Here is a 16,946-nt window from a genome sequence, read left to right on the forward strand (position 1 = left end):
GGAGGCCAATACCGTCGATTTGTGGCTACACTAACCCTAATCCGACATGGCAATACCGATTTCAGCGCTACTCCTCTCGTCGGGGAGGAGTACAGAAACTGGTTTAAAGAGCCCTTTATATCGATATAAAGGGCCTCGTGTGGACGGGTGCAGGGTTAAATCGGTTTAACACTACTAAATTCGGTTTAAACGTGTAGTATAGACCAGGCCACAGTTTACTCCATAGTCCAGCAATGACCTGCCTCCTATCTACAGTGTAGAAGATAGGTGCCTCACAGCGTAGTTTTCATCAGTATTTCCTGCTAGTCCTGTTTATTGAGTGGTACTTTATGCTATGTTGAAAAGTGTATGTTCCACAATCTACCACTTGGACTGTGGGGGGGGGCTTTAAAAGAGGATCAAAGAAAGCCATCACTTGGAATATCTGACCTCAGTCTCCCAAGGGAGGAGTTGTCATGTAGAAGAGTTTTACTGTCTACAAGCACAGGCTGGTCTGCTTCCTTTTCCATGTATTTTAGCAGCTGTATGTGAAATTGCAGCCATAGCTTTACATAAGTTGTTTCACATGCTCTAGTTGTTCTTTACAGCAAATGCATGTGGGTAGAAGGCAAGTAAGAGGACAGTGTGCCCAGGCCACAGCCAAGTAGTGAAACTGGAAAAATGGCATGCAGAAAAAGCAGACTTGAACCATCGGTGGGTCAGGCTTAAAATGTGTCTGAGTCATTTGGTCCTGTGACTAGAGATTTCTGCTAGAAATCACTTTACATGTAGAGTTGTGTTTAACGTCAGTTTTTTTGCTGCATAATCGAGCTTTAAAGGTCATTCTATACTTACTTTTTTGAGACAGCACTAACAGGGCCTATATTGAAGACAGTGCTATGTCCAACTGCCAGTGATTAACGTAGAAAACTTAGGAGTTACAGGTAACCCTGTGCTTCTCACAGCAGGGCAAACTGTTAGTGACTGGGACCCTACAGGGTTCAGACAGACACATGTCTTCTGCCTATACAAAAGACAGACCAGATGAGATGGCCAGTGCAGCATAAGGCCCCAGTGCTAACAACACAAAGAGTTTTGTAAGCATAAGATAATGCATTTGCCTGATTTTTGATGTGATGTGAGGTACTACATTATATATATAAAAAATGCCTGTAGCTAGTCATTTAATTTTTCCCCATTCCATTGTTCGTCTTAGTTCATGACTGACAGCAGAACATACATACCACAGCTATGGGCTCGATATAAAAGCCACGAAGAAGAGAGACAGCGACAATTAAAACAAAAACCAGGATCAATACAGGCTTTATTTTTCCCAGAACCAAAAATTGGGATAATGGACAAAACGATTCCAACTAATTTTACCTTTGAAGAAGGTTTAATCTAAAGGATAAGAGGTAAGATGGGTCACATTTTGTATAAGAATTCTGTGGTGTAATATCTTTTCATAAAGATCAGAACATTCATGGTTTACCAGGTTTACAATCAAATCAGTTTGACACTGTACATCAATTAATGAATTTGGAAAAGCACAGGGAGTAGGAAAGCTAAACATTGTTTATAATGACCCACTGAGTATTATGAAGGCACAATTTCAAATACAAAAAAATCAGTATTTATATTGCTCATCAGAAACATAACGTTTTGATTTTTACAATATCATGTCAGGTGATGTTTTTCCTTATAAGAATTTTGTTTACATAGTAATTAACCACAAGACTAGAACATATTCCAGAACGAAGTATATTTGAAGACATATAACTTTCTATTAGTACTTCCCCCAAAAGGGCCCAGTTTGTGCTCTGGAAAAAGTAGAGGAGGAGGAAGCTGTGCTTTCCCTACTGTTATCTTAAACAAATGCTGCAGGCAGAGAAGCTGCTGGAGCAGCCAGTTTGCTCCCCCTAAAATAAAGGCAAATGAGCATACAGTGCGTTCTCTGGCATTCAGGGGTTAGGTTCATGCTGGTACTGATGCAGAGTTCCTCAGTTTGCACCAGATGCAAGGCACCTCCCCTCTGTTCCAGACCCAGGCTCTTCACTGCCATGAGTTAGCCCCCAGATTGGCAAGCAATCACATGTGGCTTCTAGTTAGCTTCCAGTTCAGGTAGGGCAGCCCTAACCTGTGCTCTGGTCCCTATGAGCCCTGGGGCTGTTACAGCAGCGAGCAAGTAGTCAGGTCACAGGAATGCCTTGGCCATGTCTCCCCCCACCCCCACTAGAGTGGGGCTCATCAGTGGAGAGGGGGTGCAGGACTGATTCTGCACATGCTGGCATGACCCCTAGAGCAGCCAGTGAGGGGGCCACACAGTTGCTTTATTTTCCCCTTGAGCCAGACCCCACCAGACCCTTCTCTGTTTCTGTAAAAACAACACATTCTCTATCCAACCGCAGTTGCTGCTGTCAAGTTGCTGTGATTAGAAAGTAATCTAATTGCAGAGTCTTAGATCGCAAAGTCACAACAGCCTAGCCACCATGGTACAGGAAATTGACCATTTTATCACCTTGTAACTCACTGGTAGCAGCCACACCTGAGCTGCTCACTTAGTACAATGCTCTCTCCCCACTAGCAGCACTGACGCTAGAGCCCAACGTGTTTGGAAAGGTGGCTCAGCCAGCACAGAGATGATTTGGAGCGAGCAGAGTCTAACCGGAACATGGAGGCAGGGGTAGCAATAGGGAAGGGAACCAATAGAAGTTAACTCTATTCCTAGGTTGATAATGCACGGGGGCTTTTTTAACCATGGGCTAGAATTCTACCTCTAAGGCTGACCTTTTGCTCTCATGGTTTAGAATATTACTAGCTCCTTTGCCCAGCCTCATCTGCCATGGGTAGAACTATAACCTAGCTGACTAGAATTTTTCCCTTTTATTGCACATGGATTTTTTATACAGAGGATCATTAAAAATAACCCGTCAGAGCTCCTGGTAGTTGCTTCCCAGTGCAGTCAACAGTGAGAGTGTAAGCCACAGGAAGAGTACGACAGCCACAGCTTCAGGACAGGTTGCCTCGGCACTTGCTCCCGTGGCAGTGTTCTACCCGATCCAGTACAGCATCCTCCTATTGCAGATCAGGAAGCTAGCACTGAAGTGACGCTGCTTTCACATTTTCTATCATTCCTCATAACTGTTCTGTGCCCTTGGCATCTCTTCCCCCAATCTACAGCTGAAGAAAGGGCGTGAGAGTGGTTAAGTAACCTCCCCCCAGCAACACAGCTCAGCCATGGCAGAAGTATGATTAGAATGCAGCTGTCCCTGATTCCAAGTCCTGAGTTCACTCTCCAAGACCATACCACCTGTCTTCTTGCTAGAGAAACAGTGGCAGAATTCTTTAACCTTGAGGGGATGAAGTAGCATGCTGGCTAGCAGACAAAGATCATACGAGCCTCACCAATACAATGATTACACAGTGTGGACTGTGCCATTCTAGCAAACGGCGGTAGAACCCTTTGCCGTGAGTGTGGCAGTTTCATGCAGCATGGAAATTAAACACATAGTGCACAAACTGCACTCTATGCTAAAGGCCTTCGCTGTGGTGCAGCTTTCACCACTGCTCCTCTGGCTGTATGCGGAGACTGCAGGCTCCAAGGCACTGTTTGGTTAAGGAATTTCAGACCTCTTCAGAAAGAAGAGATTTTTGAACTCATTCTTTGAAGGGTTATTTAAATCATGTACCTTATACTCTCGCATGCAGGCAAGAGTATGTCCGAGAACAGGTTCATGAGAAGGCAACCCATGCGTTTCAAATAATTTCTTACAGTCTAGGGAAAATTGATGGAGGGGGAAAAGGGAGCCCCTCCTCCCTGCCAAAGTACTTGGGTCACTGATCCAAACCACGAAATGACATATTTATTCAACTCTGCCTCCATTATTTTACACAGTAGGCAGGTCATCAACTCCCCAGAAGTCTGATCACAGTTGGTAGCCCAAGAACCAACTATAATTTTCAGCCATTTTCTTTTAATGTTGAATTTGTAATTTACATCCACATCTTGTTATTGGCCTGGGATCTTCCACATTAATCCCCACACACTCACCCACATTCTTTTACCTTTAAATCCATTTCCCTTCACCACTGAGGAAGGCTAGGAGTACATTTTCATAACTCTTATTGCAATGTAGCTTGGAATTATTAGCAATTTAGAAGAAACTGAACCCTCCCCTCAACAAAGTCTACCCAGAGCGAACTATAGTTCACAGTACAGAGCTCTGTGGAACACTGTGCCTATGAACAGTTTCCCAGAATACACTGCAGCAACTGAACATCCCTGAAGCACTGAGCCATTCTCAGCATACACCTGGGTCACTGTAGGTTTTGCAGAAAGAATGTTCTGGATCCGGATTACCTGCAGAGGGAAGCGTTACGTGCAGTCAATACAGAAATTGTACTACTTTTATAGAAGCTGATAAGAGTTCAGCAGAGACAAGACCTTTTAAAAAGTATATTAATCTAAGCTAAATAGTTAAATTCATAGGCTAGATCATCATAATGGTCCCTTCCGGCCTTAAGATCTACGCCCTCCCATAACACAGGCCATAGAATTTCACCAAATGATTCCTGCATTAAGGCTACAACTGGAGCATACTATTCAGAAAGCTACTGTCTTGATTTAAAGTGACAGAGAATCCACCACATCCTAAGGTAAGTTGTTCCAACAGCTACTTACCCTCACTATTAAAAATTTGCACATTATTTCTAGTCTGTATTTGTCTAGCTTCAGCTTTCAGCCATTAGATTGCTCAATACCTTCATCTGCTAGATTTAAAAAAAAAACCTAAATCAGAGGTCTTCTCCCTCTGTAGGTACTTTTAGACGGTGATCAAGACACCTCTTAACCTTCTCTTCGTTAAGCTAAACAGATGGGACTTCTCTGGTCTCTCTTCAGACCTTGGAACATTCTTGGTGCGCTTTTCTGAACCCCTTCCAATTTGTCAACTTCCTTTTTGAAGTGTGGACACCAGAATGGACACAATGTTCCAATGATTGTCTAAGGTAGCAGAATACTTGAAGGTGAAAAGTTCCACTGCTATGAAATGTTACAATTTCGGTGTCAACAGATCCCTGAGCATAGAGTTTCTTGATGATGGCAGCAAGAGTGCATAAAAAAAAAAAGACACTCTTATTCACGCTGAGTAGCATCGTACTGTGCGATACTCCCATTGGTATTTTAACTGAATACTCTCAGTTAAATCACAGAAAAGCAAGGATTGCTGAAAGTAGCTCACTAAGGGCCATTATAAAATCTAAAGAGTAAATGAGAAAGAACAAGGCTAAATTTGTCCTTATTCTATTCTCAGGCAATATTTCTTTTACAAATACAATTAAACTGAGCTGGCACCAAACATGTAATTCATCAACATTTAATTAGACTGCAGCTGCAGAGAAAGCAGCCTGGAATTGATTGAACTATCAGATGGAGATTTTTTCTGGTGGTCACTGAGGCATTTTAAAAGATGTTATCTGGCAAGGCTCACAATAGTCAAGTGCTTGGAGTTCATGCTCTTCCAGTAAATTTGGAGTCTAGCCACTAGTTAGGAGGGAAATGGAGTCTGAAAAGGTTGTTCACGGGTAATTCCTTTTAATATGAAATGTTAGCTAAGGGGTGGGATTTTCCAAAAGGACTGAAGTGACTTAGGAGCACTAGTCAGTCCATGGAACTTGAGCTCCCTACCTCTGTTTAGTCCTTTTGGAAATCCCACCTTACCCATCCATGTATCACCTTTTCCATGGCTATGAGCTGCTCTCTCTTGGCAGTTGCCATCTTGCAGGTCAAAAAGCAAAGCAGGCTGTGGCTTTTTCCAGACCCATCTACTTTGCACTATTCCTGACCACAACCCACACCTTCCCAGTCTTCTTCTGTACATACGTGCTGCCCTTCCATCACCCTGCCTGAAGAAGCATCTCCTGCTTCGTGGTTCACAGAATCCAGGGTGAAGTCAGCTCAGGTTCAGGATCAAGGTCCAAGCAGCTGGAGGGATTGTTTCAGTCAGGGTGGCTGAGAGGTTGCAACTGTGCAGCACGTGGAACATAACTTGTTGGGAAAGTGGGAGTGTAGCCATGACAGTGCAGGGCATGGGGCAGATCAGACTTTCTGCTCTGTCCTGTAAGCTGCCATACATCCAGTCAGTTTTACCACTATCTGACAGACACCAAGATGACACAGATTTAAAGAGGTCTCAATATGAAGTTCATAGTTTTTTAGTAAGTCAAGGCATGGCATGTTGCTTGTCTGTTCCTGGGAAGGCAGAGGTGAGGATCACAGCTTTGGTGAGTCTATACTCCAGAGGGAGCACCATCTCCACACGCTCTCTCAGGTGACCTGCTGAAGTAGTGCCCACTCCACACAAGAACTATCTGAGCCCAATTATTCTCTGTGCTGCTCCAGTTAATGTCAGCATGGCGCCTCAGATATCAGTGCAGTTACTCAAGCCTCCGACCAGAGTAACACAGTGGTAAATTGGGTACTTTGGCTGGGATTTTCTAAGGGACCTAAATGAGTTACACCCATGACTCCCACTGAAAGTCAGTGGAAGCCAGTTGCTTAACTCCAGCTGAGATTTCCAAAGGGGCCGTTCTGCTTAACTTATTTCCTGATTCCGATGCATTTAGTTTTACTCAGGAATGTTAACAAAAATATTTGCATTCACATAACCTCAAAGCACTGGTTATTGTGGATTATGGCAAAAGATTCCATATGACAGAACTGAAATTTTTCTCCCCTTCAGCTCTGAACAATTAGCATTAATATAGATGTGTTACATTACCTACACCCACCATTCAGCGCCATTGAATGCTACAGAAATTAGCATCAACAGCTGATTTTTCTGACTTATAGCATCACTACCTTATGTCATCAATATAAGATACAAGCACTATTCCACAGAAACCAGACTGAAGTATTCCTTTAAAGCTCTGCATTGTTCTTCTATTTTGTTTTAGAAGACACACCAATGTCTCATCTACACACAGATTTTGTACTAGTATCCCTATTTTCGTTAGGAATATGGAGCGGGGGGAGTAAATTTGTTTGTTTTAATGCAAATAATTATTCTAGTGTGGGCACAGTCATACCAGTATAAAGGTACCTTACACCAGAATGGCTTATTCTCCTTCCCATAATGGAATAATCTGTACCAGTATAAACACTTCCATACTTATTTAACTGCATCCAACTCAGGGGAGGGAAGGTGCAGTTGCACCACTTTAGTTATATTTTTCTAGTTAAAGCAATACAGTTTTACAGTATAGACAAGGTCTAATCTTCCAATAGAATCTGTCAAACTAACCTCAGAACCAGGAAGATTCTCAGGATCATAGTGGAATAGCTTCATGCCATTGGGATGACATCCTCCCCAAACATCTCCAGTGTAAGGATCAACAAATAAGTTATCGACTAGTGTGTCCAATTCCAGCACCTATCAAACATGGGAGAACCCAACACAGTGACACACACGTCAAAGTCACTAACTTCATTTATAGCCTCTCTTTATTCATTTATCATCAGCATATTCCTCAAAAATTTGGACTGAAACCACCATAAGAGTTTCCCCGAACTACACCTTTTGTCAACATGCACCGTCTGTTGTACTGCCCAGATATGAGGGTGATGGGCACATTATAAATACTTACATACTTGCTTCAGCAACTCATTCCAGCTTCTAGGGCTGCAGGAAGGATCATATTATTAGCCCTAGTCACCTTCAAACCTTACGTTTTTATATAGGTGTGCATGCTGCGTTACAGGCATGAAAGTTCGCAGTGTCCCTCCCAGCTAGGACTGACAACCTGAATTAAAAAAGAAAAGGGGAGACTGACTCTTGAGGTCAGCAAGGAGAAGACTCAGATCACGTGGAAAGGAAAGCTGTCCTTGGGAAGTTATCTGCTGGGATGCTATCAGCTGCCACACTGGATCACACCCATGGTTCATCTTGGCCAGGCACCTGATGCGTCAATGTGAAACTCAAGTGTAAGAAGTCGAAATTGGGAAATCATGGAAAAACCTGCCCAGAGGGGTTTATATCCTTTCCAGAACCATTTTATTCATAAATAATCTTATCCAGTGTAACTGCAGATGTTCCCATTTCTACGTAACTTGTGCTGCTCCAGTGGCATAAAGCAGCCTTAACATTCTATGATTTCAGAGCAGCCCTGAGGTTGTTCTGGATTTTGGCCGGGGACCAGGATGCAGCAGAACCAATTCCAGAATCTGGGGTCTGAGTAAGAAATCCCTGGAAAGGAAAGGAATTGAAAATATGGAAGAGTTAAAGGGTTAATCTTGCCTCAGCAGGGTGGACTAGATGATCTGTTGAGGTCCCCTCCAGCCCTATGTTTCTATGATCCTTTGTGTAGGTGTGAGGGAGGGAAAGAGACATGAGTGGCTGAAGAGACAGTAAAAAGCTGGCATTAGAAAAAGACGGTTACTAACCTTTGTAACTGTTGTTCTTCTTCGAGTGATTGCTCATATCCATTCCAGTTAGGTGTGTGCGTGCCGCGTGCACGTTCGTCGGAGAAACTTTTACCCTAGCAACACTCGGCGGGTCGGTTGGGCACCCCCTGGAGTGGCGCCGCTATGGCACTGGATATATACCCCAGCCGACCCGGCCATCCTCCAGTTCCTTCTTACCACCCGTGTCGGTCATTGGAACAGTGGAGTGCGGCTTAGCTGACCTCCACCTTCCCTAGCCACTCGTAGTTTTTTTCTCGTTATCGTATACATAGTTGTTGTTCTTGTTCTTATATATGGCTAGATTTAGTTGTAAGTTCATAATTTAATAGTTTGTTAGTTAGTGCTTGTTAGCAGGGTTCGAGGAGTAGCCCCTTCCCTGTACCCGGTGCCGGATCTCATGCCCGGCTCACCGGGTTTCAAACCGTGCTTGGCCTGTCACAGGCCGATGCCAACAGGAGACCCCCACGGCTCCTGTTTGAAATGCCTCGGGGAATCGCCCTTAACTGCTAAGTGCTCGATTTGCAAGGCTTTCAAGCCACGAACTAAGAAGGAGCGGGACATCAGATTAAAACAGCTCCTCATGGAAGCAGCCTTGACACCTTCACCTTCAGCACCGAGCACGAGTCAGCCGGTGAGCAGAGGCACCCTCACAGCACTGGACCACACCGGTACGTCTAAAGACTCCCGGCACCAGCCACCGCCGGCACCGAAATCGACTCCAGGCCGCTCCCTCTCCCCAAGGTCGAAGAAGGCTAAGACTCCTGCTGCTTCGGCAACACCCACGTCGCAGCCAGAGACTGCGCCTAAATCGGACCACCCGGCACCGATACCTGCCGCGGCACCGCCTAAACCGACACCGTCGATTCCGGCCCTGCAAGGGCCATCGAGTCCGGCGCCTGATAGCTCCCCGGCACCTGCCGTGGTAGTGCTCACTATGCCATCTACACTGGAGGTGTTTTCGGCGACGAGAGACTTGATTGCCATCACTGATGCGGCACTGCCCCTACCCCTGGACCGCTGGTGCAGGTATTCCAATCTATGGGCAAGCCGTCCCTGACCAGACCGCCATCTGTCGGCTCAGCGGACCGGCACCGCTCAAGGTCGCGGTCCCACAGGCGCTCCCAGTCGAGACGACGCTCCCGCTCTAGACGCCGCTCGCAGTCCCGGCACTGTTCCTCTACACGGCACCAGTTGGACTCATGGCACCGGTCAGACTCTCGTTCTCCGCCTCGATATTCGCAGCACCACTCTGGTTCCCGGCACTGACCCAGGCACCGTACCTCCTGGAGCCGATCACGCCGCAGGGACTTGAGATCCCGGTCGACCTCCCAACACCGGTCTGGTCGCAGGTCCCGGTCTCGATCTCGCTACTGCTCTGAATACCGGCACCGGTCCCCGCTAAAAGAGGGGAGCAAGGTCCATCGGGACTTCTGCTCCAGGTTTCTCTGCTCCCCCATGGCCGTCCAGGCAGATATCGGTGTCCTCCCACACGGACAGTTATTACGACCAGGACCGTGATACAGAGGTGCCTACGGGGGTCTTCCAGGACGTCCGGTCTCAGGACATGGGACCTCAACAGTGGTCCTTTTGGACACCCTGGGCATACCATCAAGCCCAAGGTGCTCCTGTCCATTAGTCCAGACTCTTGCTCCACTGCCTCAGAGCATCGGCACCAGAGGCCACCATTACTCGTCCCCCTCCAGCTGGGACGCGAGAGCAGATGACCCACCCTCCAGACTCCCATCGGGTACTGCTAGCTAGAGCAGGAACCGCCCCAGGAGCAAGAGGCCATTCAGGACCCTCTCATCCCCGGAGTATCATCCTCTTCTTCTCCGGATGAGGCTGTGGCAGGGACCTCATCATCAGGGCCCCCGCCGATAGACCTCAGGGCCCATCAGGACCTCCTTCGCAGGGTGGCACTCAACATTAACCTCCCAGTGGAGGAAGTCCCGGAGGTCGAGGACCCCGTCATGAGCATCCTGTCTGCGGATGCCCCCACTAGGGTGGCTCTGCCGTTTATTAAGACCATCCAGGCCACTGCCGACAGCTTATGGCAGTCCCCAGCCTCCATTCCCCCTACAGCAAAGGGAGTCGAGAGGAAATATATGGTACACTCTCGGGAGTATGAGTACTTATATGTTCATCCTCCTCCCTCCTCATTAGTTGTCCAGTCGGTCAACGAAAGGGAACGCCATGGCCAGTAGGCACCAGCCCCAAAATCCAAGGAGGCTAGGCGGAAGGACCTCCTGGGCTGTAAGGTGTATTCAGCGGGGGCCCTGCAGCTCCGGGTGGCCAACCAGCAGGCTCTCTTGAGCCGTTACAGCTATAACACCTGAGCGGAGGTGGGTAGGTTCACTGAACTACTGCCCCCAGATTCACGCCAGGAATTTGCCGCATTCCTGGAGGAAGGGAAGAAGGTGGCCAGAACCTCTCTCCAAGCCTCCCTCGATGCGGCCGACTCGGCAGCCAGAATTCTGGCCTCTGGTATTACCATGAGGCGTATCTCCTGGCTCCAGGTCTCCAACCTGCCACCCGAGCTACAATACACCATCAAGGACTTACCCTTTGATGGCAAGGGTTTGTTTTCGGAGAAGACTGACCCCAGGTTGCAGAGTTTGAATGACAACAGGGTCATCATGCGCTTGGTGGGCATGCATACCCCCGTGACCCAGCGTAGACCCTTCAGACCTCAACCCCATCGCCCGTACTTTATGACTCGGCACAGGCAGGACTTCAGTAGGAGGCGCAGGCGGGGTGGCCGTAGATGCCAGTCCAGACCCCAAGGGGTCAAAACCACGGGCCCTCAAAAGCAGCCCTGGGGCCTAAGTCCAACTTTTGAAGGTGCGCCCGAGGACAGCATACCAGTCTCAAGACAGGATCCTTCCCCTCCCTTCTCCAACCGTCTCTCCTACTTCTTTCCGGTGTGGTCCCAACTGACCTCAGATCTCTGGGTTCTACGCACGGTGAAGCAAGGATACCACCTCCAATTTGCTTCATCCCCGCCTTCCCACTCCCCATCCCAGTCCCTCTTCAGGGACTCCTCTCACGAGCAAGTCCTCTTACAAGAGGTGCAGTCTCTCCTCGCCGCAGGAGCTATAGAGGAGGTATATCAGAGGAGAGGGGGAAGGGGTTTTATCCCGCTACTTTCTGATTCCCAAGTCCAAGGGAGGCCCTCAGGCCTATCCTAGACCTGCGAGGCCTCAACAAATGGATGGTCAAGTTGAAGTTCCGTGATGGTCTCCCTAGGACTATTATCCCGTCCTTGGATCCTGGAGACTGTATGCGCCCTCGACATGAAGGACGCATACTTCCACATTCCATCTTTCCTCCACAGGAGGTATCTTCGCTTTGTGTCAACACCAGCACTTCCAATTTACGTCCTCCCCTTCGGCCTCTCCACGCCTCAAGGGTATTCACGAAGTGCATGGCCGTCGTCGCCGCCACCTCCGCCGGCAACAAATACATGTATTTCCATATCTGGACGACTGGCTCATCAAGGAGCCTCCCAGACTCAGGTCCGACAGCATGTCGGCATATCACGGACCTATTCTCCGGTTGGGACTGCTCCTCAATGCCAAGAAGTCCACTCTGGTCCCACACACAAAGGCTGGACTTCATAGGGGCAATGCTGGACTCCCCTCAAGCCAGGGCTTACCTCCCTCAGCCCCAGCTTCAGACATTGTGTCGATCATTCGAGGTCTGCAGACCTCCCCAACCACCTTGGCTCGCACGTGTCTCAGCCTACTGGGACATATGGCCGCATGTACTTATGTGACCAAATATGCCAGGTCTCCGCTGCGGCCCTTCAAACGTGGCTCAATTCAGTCTACCACCTCGGGCAGGGACCTATAGACGTCCTGGTGACAGTTCCCGAGCACCTTCGCTCCCTCGATTGGTGGCTAACTCCTCCCTGGTATGTGCAGGGATACCGTTCCATCACACAGCCCTTCGCTGTCCTTAACGACGATGCGTCATCCCTCGGTTGGGGGGGGCTCACCTAGGTCACCTTCGTACCCAGGCCTTTGGTCATGCAGGAGCTGACGCTCCACATAAACGTCCAGAGTGAGAGCAGTCCGCCTCGCGTGTTCAGGCATTCCAGCAACATCTTCACGGCCATTGTGTTCTGTGTTTACAGACAACACAATGGCCATGTATTATATTGAACAAACGGGAGGGACTCGCTCTTCTCCCCTGTGTCAAGAGACCATTCGACTTGGGACTTCTGTGTATAGCCCACTCAATAGTAACCTGGTTGGCGTCCTTTCTCCGGTGGTTTCGGAAACTCTGGCGGATCGCTGAGCCGATCCTTCCTCTGTCACGAATGGTCAATAAGACCAGACGTCATCCATTCGATCTTCCAGAGGTGGGGGTTTTCCCCTCACAGACCTGTTCGCCTCCACATCGAACAGGAAAGTGCCAGGAGTTCTGCTCCTTTCAGGGTCTCTCACCGGGATCGATCACGATGCATTCCTCCTGTCTTGGAGGCACCACCTGCTATACGCCTTCCCACCGTTCCCAGCTGGTTCACAGGGTCCTGATAAAACTCCGCAGGGACAGAGCGCATCTGATCCTGATTGCGCCGCGTGGCCCAGACAGCACTGGTACACCACCCTGCTCGACCTGTCCTATGGCCAGTCCAGTTACCCTGCCCACTCCTTCCAGACCTCATCACGCAGGACCACGGCAGTCTTCGCCACCCAGACCTGCAGCCCTTCACCTCACGGCGTGGCTCTCCTGCATGGCTAAACACAGCGGAGTTACGCTGTTCCGCTCCAGGTACAGCATATTCTCCTCAGTAGCAGAAAGCCTTCCCACTCGATCCACGTACCTGACAAAGTGGAAACGCTTCTCTTGCTGGTGTGCAACGCAGGACGTTACTCCCTCGGAGGCCTGATCCCACGTTCTGGACTACCTCTGGTACTTAAGCAGCAGGGCCTGGCGACATCCTCTCTGAGGGTGCACTTGGCGGCTATCTCCACTTTCCATCCAGGGAGAGGGTGGCCACTCTGTGTTTTCCCACCCCTGGTCACTAGATTCATTAAGGGCCTGAGCACCCTCTACCCCCCAGTACGACCGCCTGCCCCTACCTGGGATCTCAACTTAGTCCTAAACAGACTAATGCATCCGCCTTTTGAGCCACTGGCAACTTGCTCGCTCCTGTACCTGTCGTGGAAACAGTCTTCCTGGTGGCCATTACATCGGCCAGAAGGTCTCCGAACTTCGAGCGCTTTGACGGGTGGACCCGCGTATACTGTCTTTCACAAGGACAAGGTACAGTTGCGACCTCATCCGGCGTTCCTCCCTAAGGTAGTGTCGGCCTTCCATACCAACCAGGACATCTTCCTCCCGGTCTTCTTTCTGAAGCCTCACTCTTCTCGACGGGAGCAGCAGTTACATCCTTAGATGTCCGTTTAGGGCGCTCGCTTTTTATATCGAGCAGACGAAGTCCTTCCGGAAGTCTCCCCAGCTGTTCGTGGCAGTCGCGGAACGGATGAAAGGTCTACCGTCTCCTCCAGAGGATCTCCTCTTGGGTAACAGCATGCATACGACATGCTATGACCTGGCTCATGTCCCTTCGGGCCATCTCACTGCGCATTCAACCAGAGCTCAAGCTTCATCAGCCGCTTTCCTGGCCCACGTGCCTATCCAGGAATATGCCGGTGCAGCGACCTGGTCATCGGTCCCACACCTTTGCTCGCACTATGCTCTGGTCCAACAGTCTAGAGATGATGCAGCCTTTGGCGCAGCGGTTCTGCATGCTGCAAACATCTCACTCCATCCCCTCCTGCCTAGGTAAGGCTTGGGAATCACCTAACTGGAATGGATATGAGCAACCACAAATCTCGAAGAAGAACAGACGCGTTACTCACCTTTGTAACTGTTGTTCTTCGAGATGTGTTGCTCATATCCATTCCAAACCCACCCTCCTTCCCCACTGTTGGAGTAGCCGGCAAGAAGGAACTGAAGGGATGGCCGGGTCGGCTGGGTATGATATATCCGGTGCCGATAGCGGCGCCATTCCAGGGGCGCCAGCCGACCGCCGAGTGTTGCTGGGGTAAAAGTTTCCCGACGAACGTGCACGCGGCGCGCACACACCTAACTGGAATGATGGATATGAGCAACACATCCGAAGAAAGCAACAGTATTACAAAGGTGATTTAACCGTCTTTTCTTCGAGATGTGGTTGTCTCATATCCCATTATCCAGTTAGGTAGTGCGCGCGTCGCAGTGCTATGCCACGTTGGTTCATACAGAAGATTTTTTACCTACCTAGCAACACTCGAGTGGGTCGGCAGGGCGGCGCCCCCTGGAACTGGAGCTCTCTATGTGCCGGATATATACCCCTGCCGACCCAGCCACCCTTCAGTTCTTCTTGCCCTTTGCTACTCCGACAGAGGGGAAGGAGGGCGTGGGTTTGGATGGATATGAGCAACACCATCTCGAAGAACAACAGTTACAAAAGGTTGTAGTAACCGTCTTTTCTTCTTCGAGTGCTTGCTCATATCCATTCCAGTTAGGTGATTCCCAAGCCTCCCTTATGTAGGCGGTGGGGGTCGGAGTGAAATGTGGCAGAATGTCGAAACTGCTGAGCCAGAGGCCGCAGCATCTCTTGACCGCTGAACCAGAGTCATAATGCAAAGCAAGGGTATGGACGCGAGGACCATGGAGCTGCGCGATAGATCTCGTGGGTAGGTACACGAGTCAGCAAGGCAGCAGATGAAGCCTGAGCCCTGGTAGAATGCATGGTGATGTGGCTTGGGGAATATGTGAGCCAAATCATAACAAGTGCGGATGCACGTCATCACCCAAGATGAGATCCTCTGAGAGGAAACAGGTAGGCCTTTCCTTCGGTCTGCTTTACTCGCGACCCCGAGAGAGTTGGGGCGTTTTACAAAATGGTTTTGTCTGCTCAACATAAATGCGAACGCTCTACAGATGTCCAGGAGTGCAATTGTTGCCCCCATTGCGTTGAGTGTGGTTAACATGAAAGGCCGAAAACCACTTAGGGAGGAGAGCCGGGTGTGGTCGTAAATGCACCTTGTCTTTGTGAACATAGTGTATGGCGGAACCACCGTAAGAGCCCTGAGCTCGGAGACTCGTCTGGCTGATGTAATGGCTACGAGGAAAACTGTCTTGAGCAAGACAGGTATAGCAGCGAGCAGGTCGCTAACGGCTGTCGAATGAGGGGAGACATAAAGTCTGGTTAAAACCAGGTTGAGGTCCCAGGTTGGGGCTGGGCGGCATACCTTGAGGGTGTAACTGCTCCAAGCCCTTGAGGAACCTCGAAACCATAGACTGTGAGAACACGGAATGACCCACCTTAGCCTGGGTAGAAGGTAGAAATGGCTGCCAAGTGTACCCTCAGCGATGACACTGCGCTAGGCCCTGCTGTTGTAGGCCAGAGGGTAGTCCAAAATAGAGGGGATCGAGACCTCAGCAGGAGTAAGATCAAGCGTTTCACACCTGTAGGAGAGAAATGCTTTCCACTGGGCCAGGTACGTTGACCAGGTGGAAGGCTTCCTGCTACCCCTAGTTTCAGTCACGCAGCAGCCAACATCAGTGAGGTGAAGAGACTGCAGGTCCGGGTGGCGAAGCCTGCCGTGGTCCTGAGTTATGAGGTTTGGGTGGAGTGGCAGGGTAATTGGGTTGGCTATTGACAGTCGAGGCAACATGGTAGTATCAGTGCTGCTGGACACGCTGGAGTGATCATGATGATGCGCGCCCTGCCCTGTGAAGTTTGAGCAGGACCCAATGAGCAGGGGAAGCGGTGGAAGGCATAAAGGAGCTGGCCCTTCCACGGCATGAGGAAAGCGTCCGAGATCGAATCCCAAGGGAGAGACCTTGCAAGGAGCAGAACCTCGGACATTTCCTGTTCTCGCGGTAAGCGAAGGTCTATGTGGGAAAAATCCCACATTTCTGGTAACAGAATGCGCATCACATCGGGCCAGAGCGACCACTCATGAGACAGGAAAGACTGCTGAGTCAAAGCAGACCCAGGCATTCCGAACGCCTGGGAGAAAGGACGCTAACCAGATTTATCGAGTGGACTATGCAAAAGTCCCAGAGATGGATGGCCTCCTGACAAAAGGAGGAGACCATGTCCTCCCTGGTTGTTTATGTAGCACATGGCCATTGTGTTGGCTGTAACACTGAGCTTCCATTGCCTCGCAGCTGCTGCTGGAACCCCTGGCACGCCAGGTGGACTGCTCTCATTTTGGACTTGATGTGGAACGCCAGCTCCTGAGAAGACTAAAGGCCTTAAGCTCGAAGGTTGACTGAGGTGAGCACCCTGAGCCCGAGAAATGACGTGTCCGTCGTCAGGGACAGTGAGGGCTGGGGCGGATGGAATGGCATCCCTGCCCACACCAGGGAGGGAGTTAGCCACATTCTAGGGAGCCTAGGGTGCTCGAGGGAATGGTGACTATGTGACCAATTGGGTCCCTGTCCGGGCGGTATGCCGATTTTGAGCCAAACTTGGAGCGAGGACAGAGGCGGAGCTTGGCGT

At 49.6% G+C, this 16,946-nt stretch overlaps 1 protein-coding gene across 1 annotated transcript in view; it reads right to left on the reverse strand.

Moving 5' to 3' along the window:
• Positions 1-1,285: 1,285 nt before the first annotated feature.
• LOC116829229 (serum paraoxonase/arylesterase 2-like) overlaps positions 1,286-16,946 on the reverse strand; it is a 63,548-nt gene continuing 47,887 nt past the window's right edge. The window contains exons 8-9 of the mRNA XM_075062355.1: positions 7,281-7,409; positions 1,286-4,339 (exon numbers count right to left, since the gene is read on the reverse strand). Of these exons, the coding sequence (XP_074918456.1) occupies positions 4,181-4,339; positions 7,281-7,409 (288 nt within the window). The 3' untranslated portion in view covers positions 1,286-4,180. The remainder of the gene's footprint in view (positions 4,340-7,280; positions 7,410-16,946) is intronic.

This window comes from Chelonoidis abingdonii, chromosome 2 (genome assembly GCF_003597395.2).
Source record: "Chelonoidis abingdonii isolate Lonesome George chromosome 2, CheloAbing_2.0, whole genome shotgun sequence".
NCBI classification, from domain to species: Eukaryota; Metazoa; Chordata; order Testudines; family Testudinidae; genus Chelonoidis; species Chelonoidis abingdonii.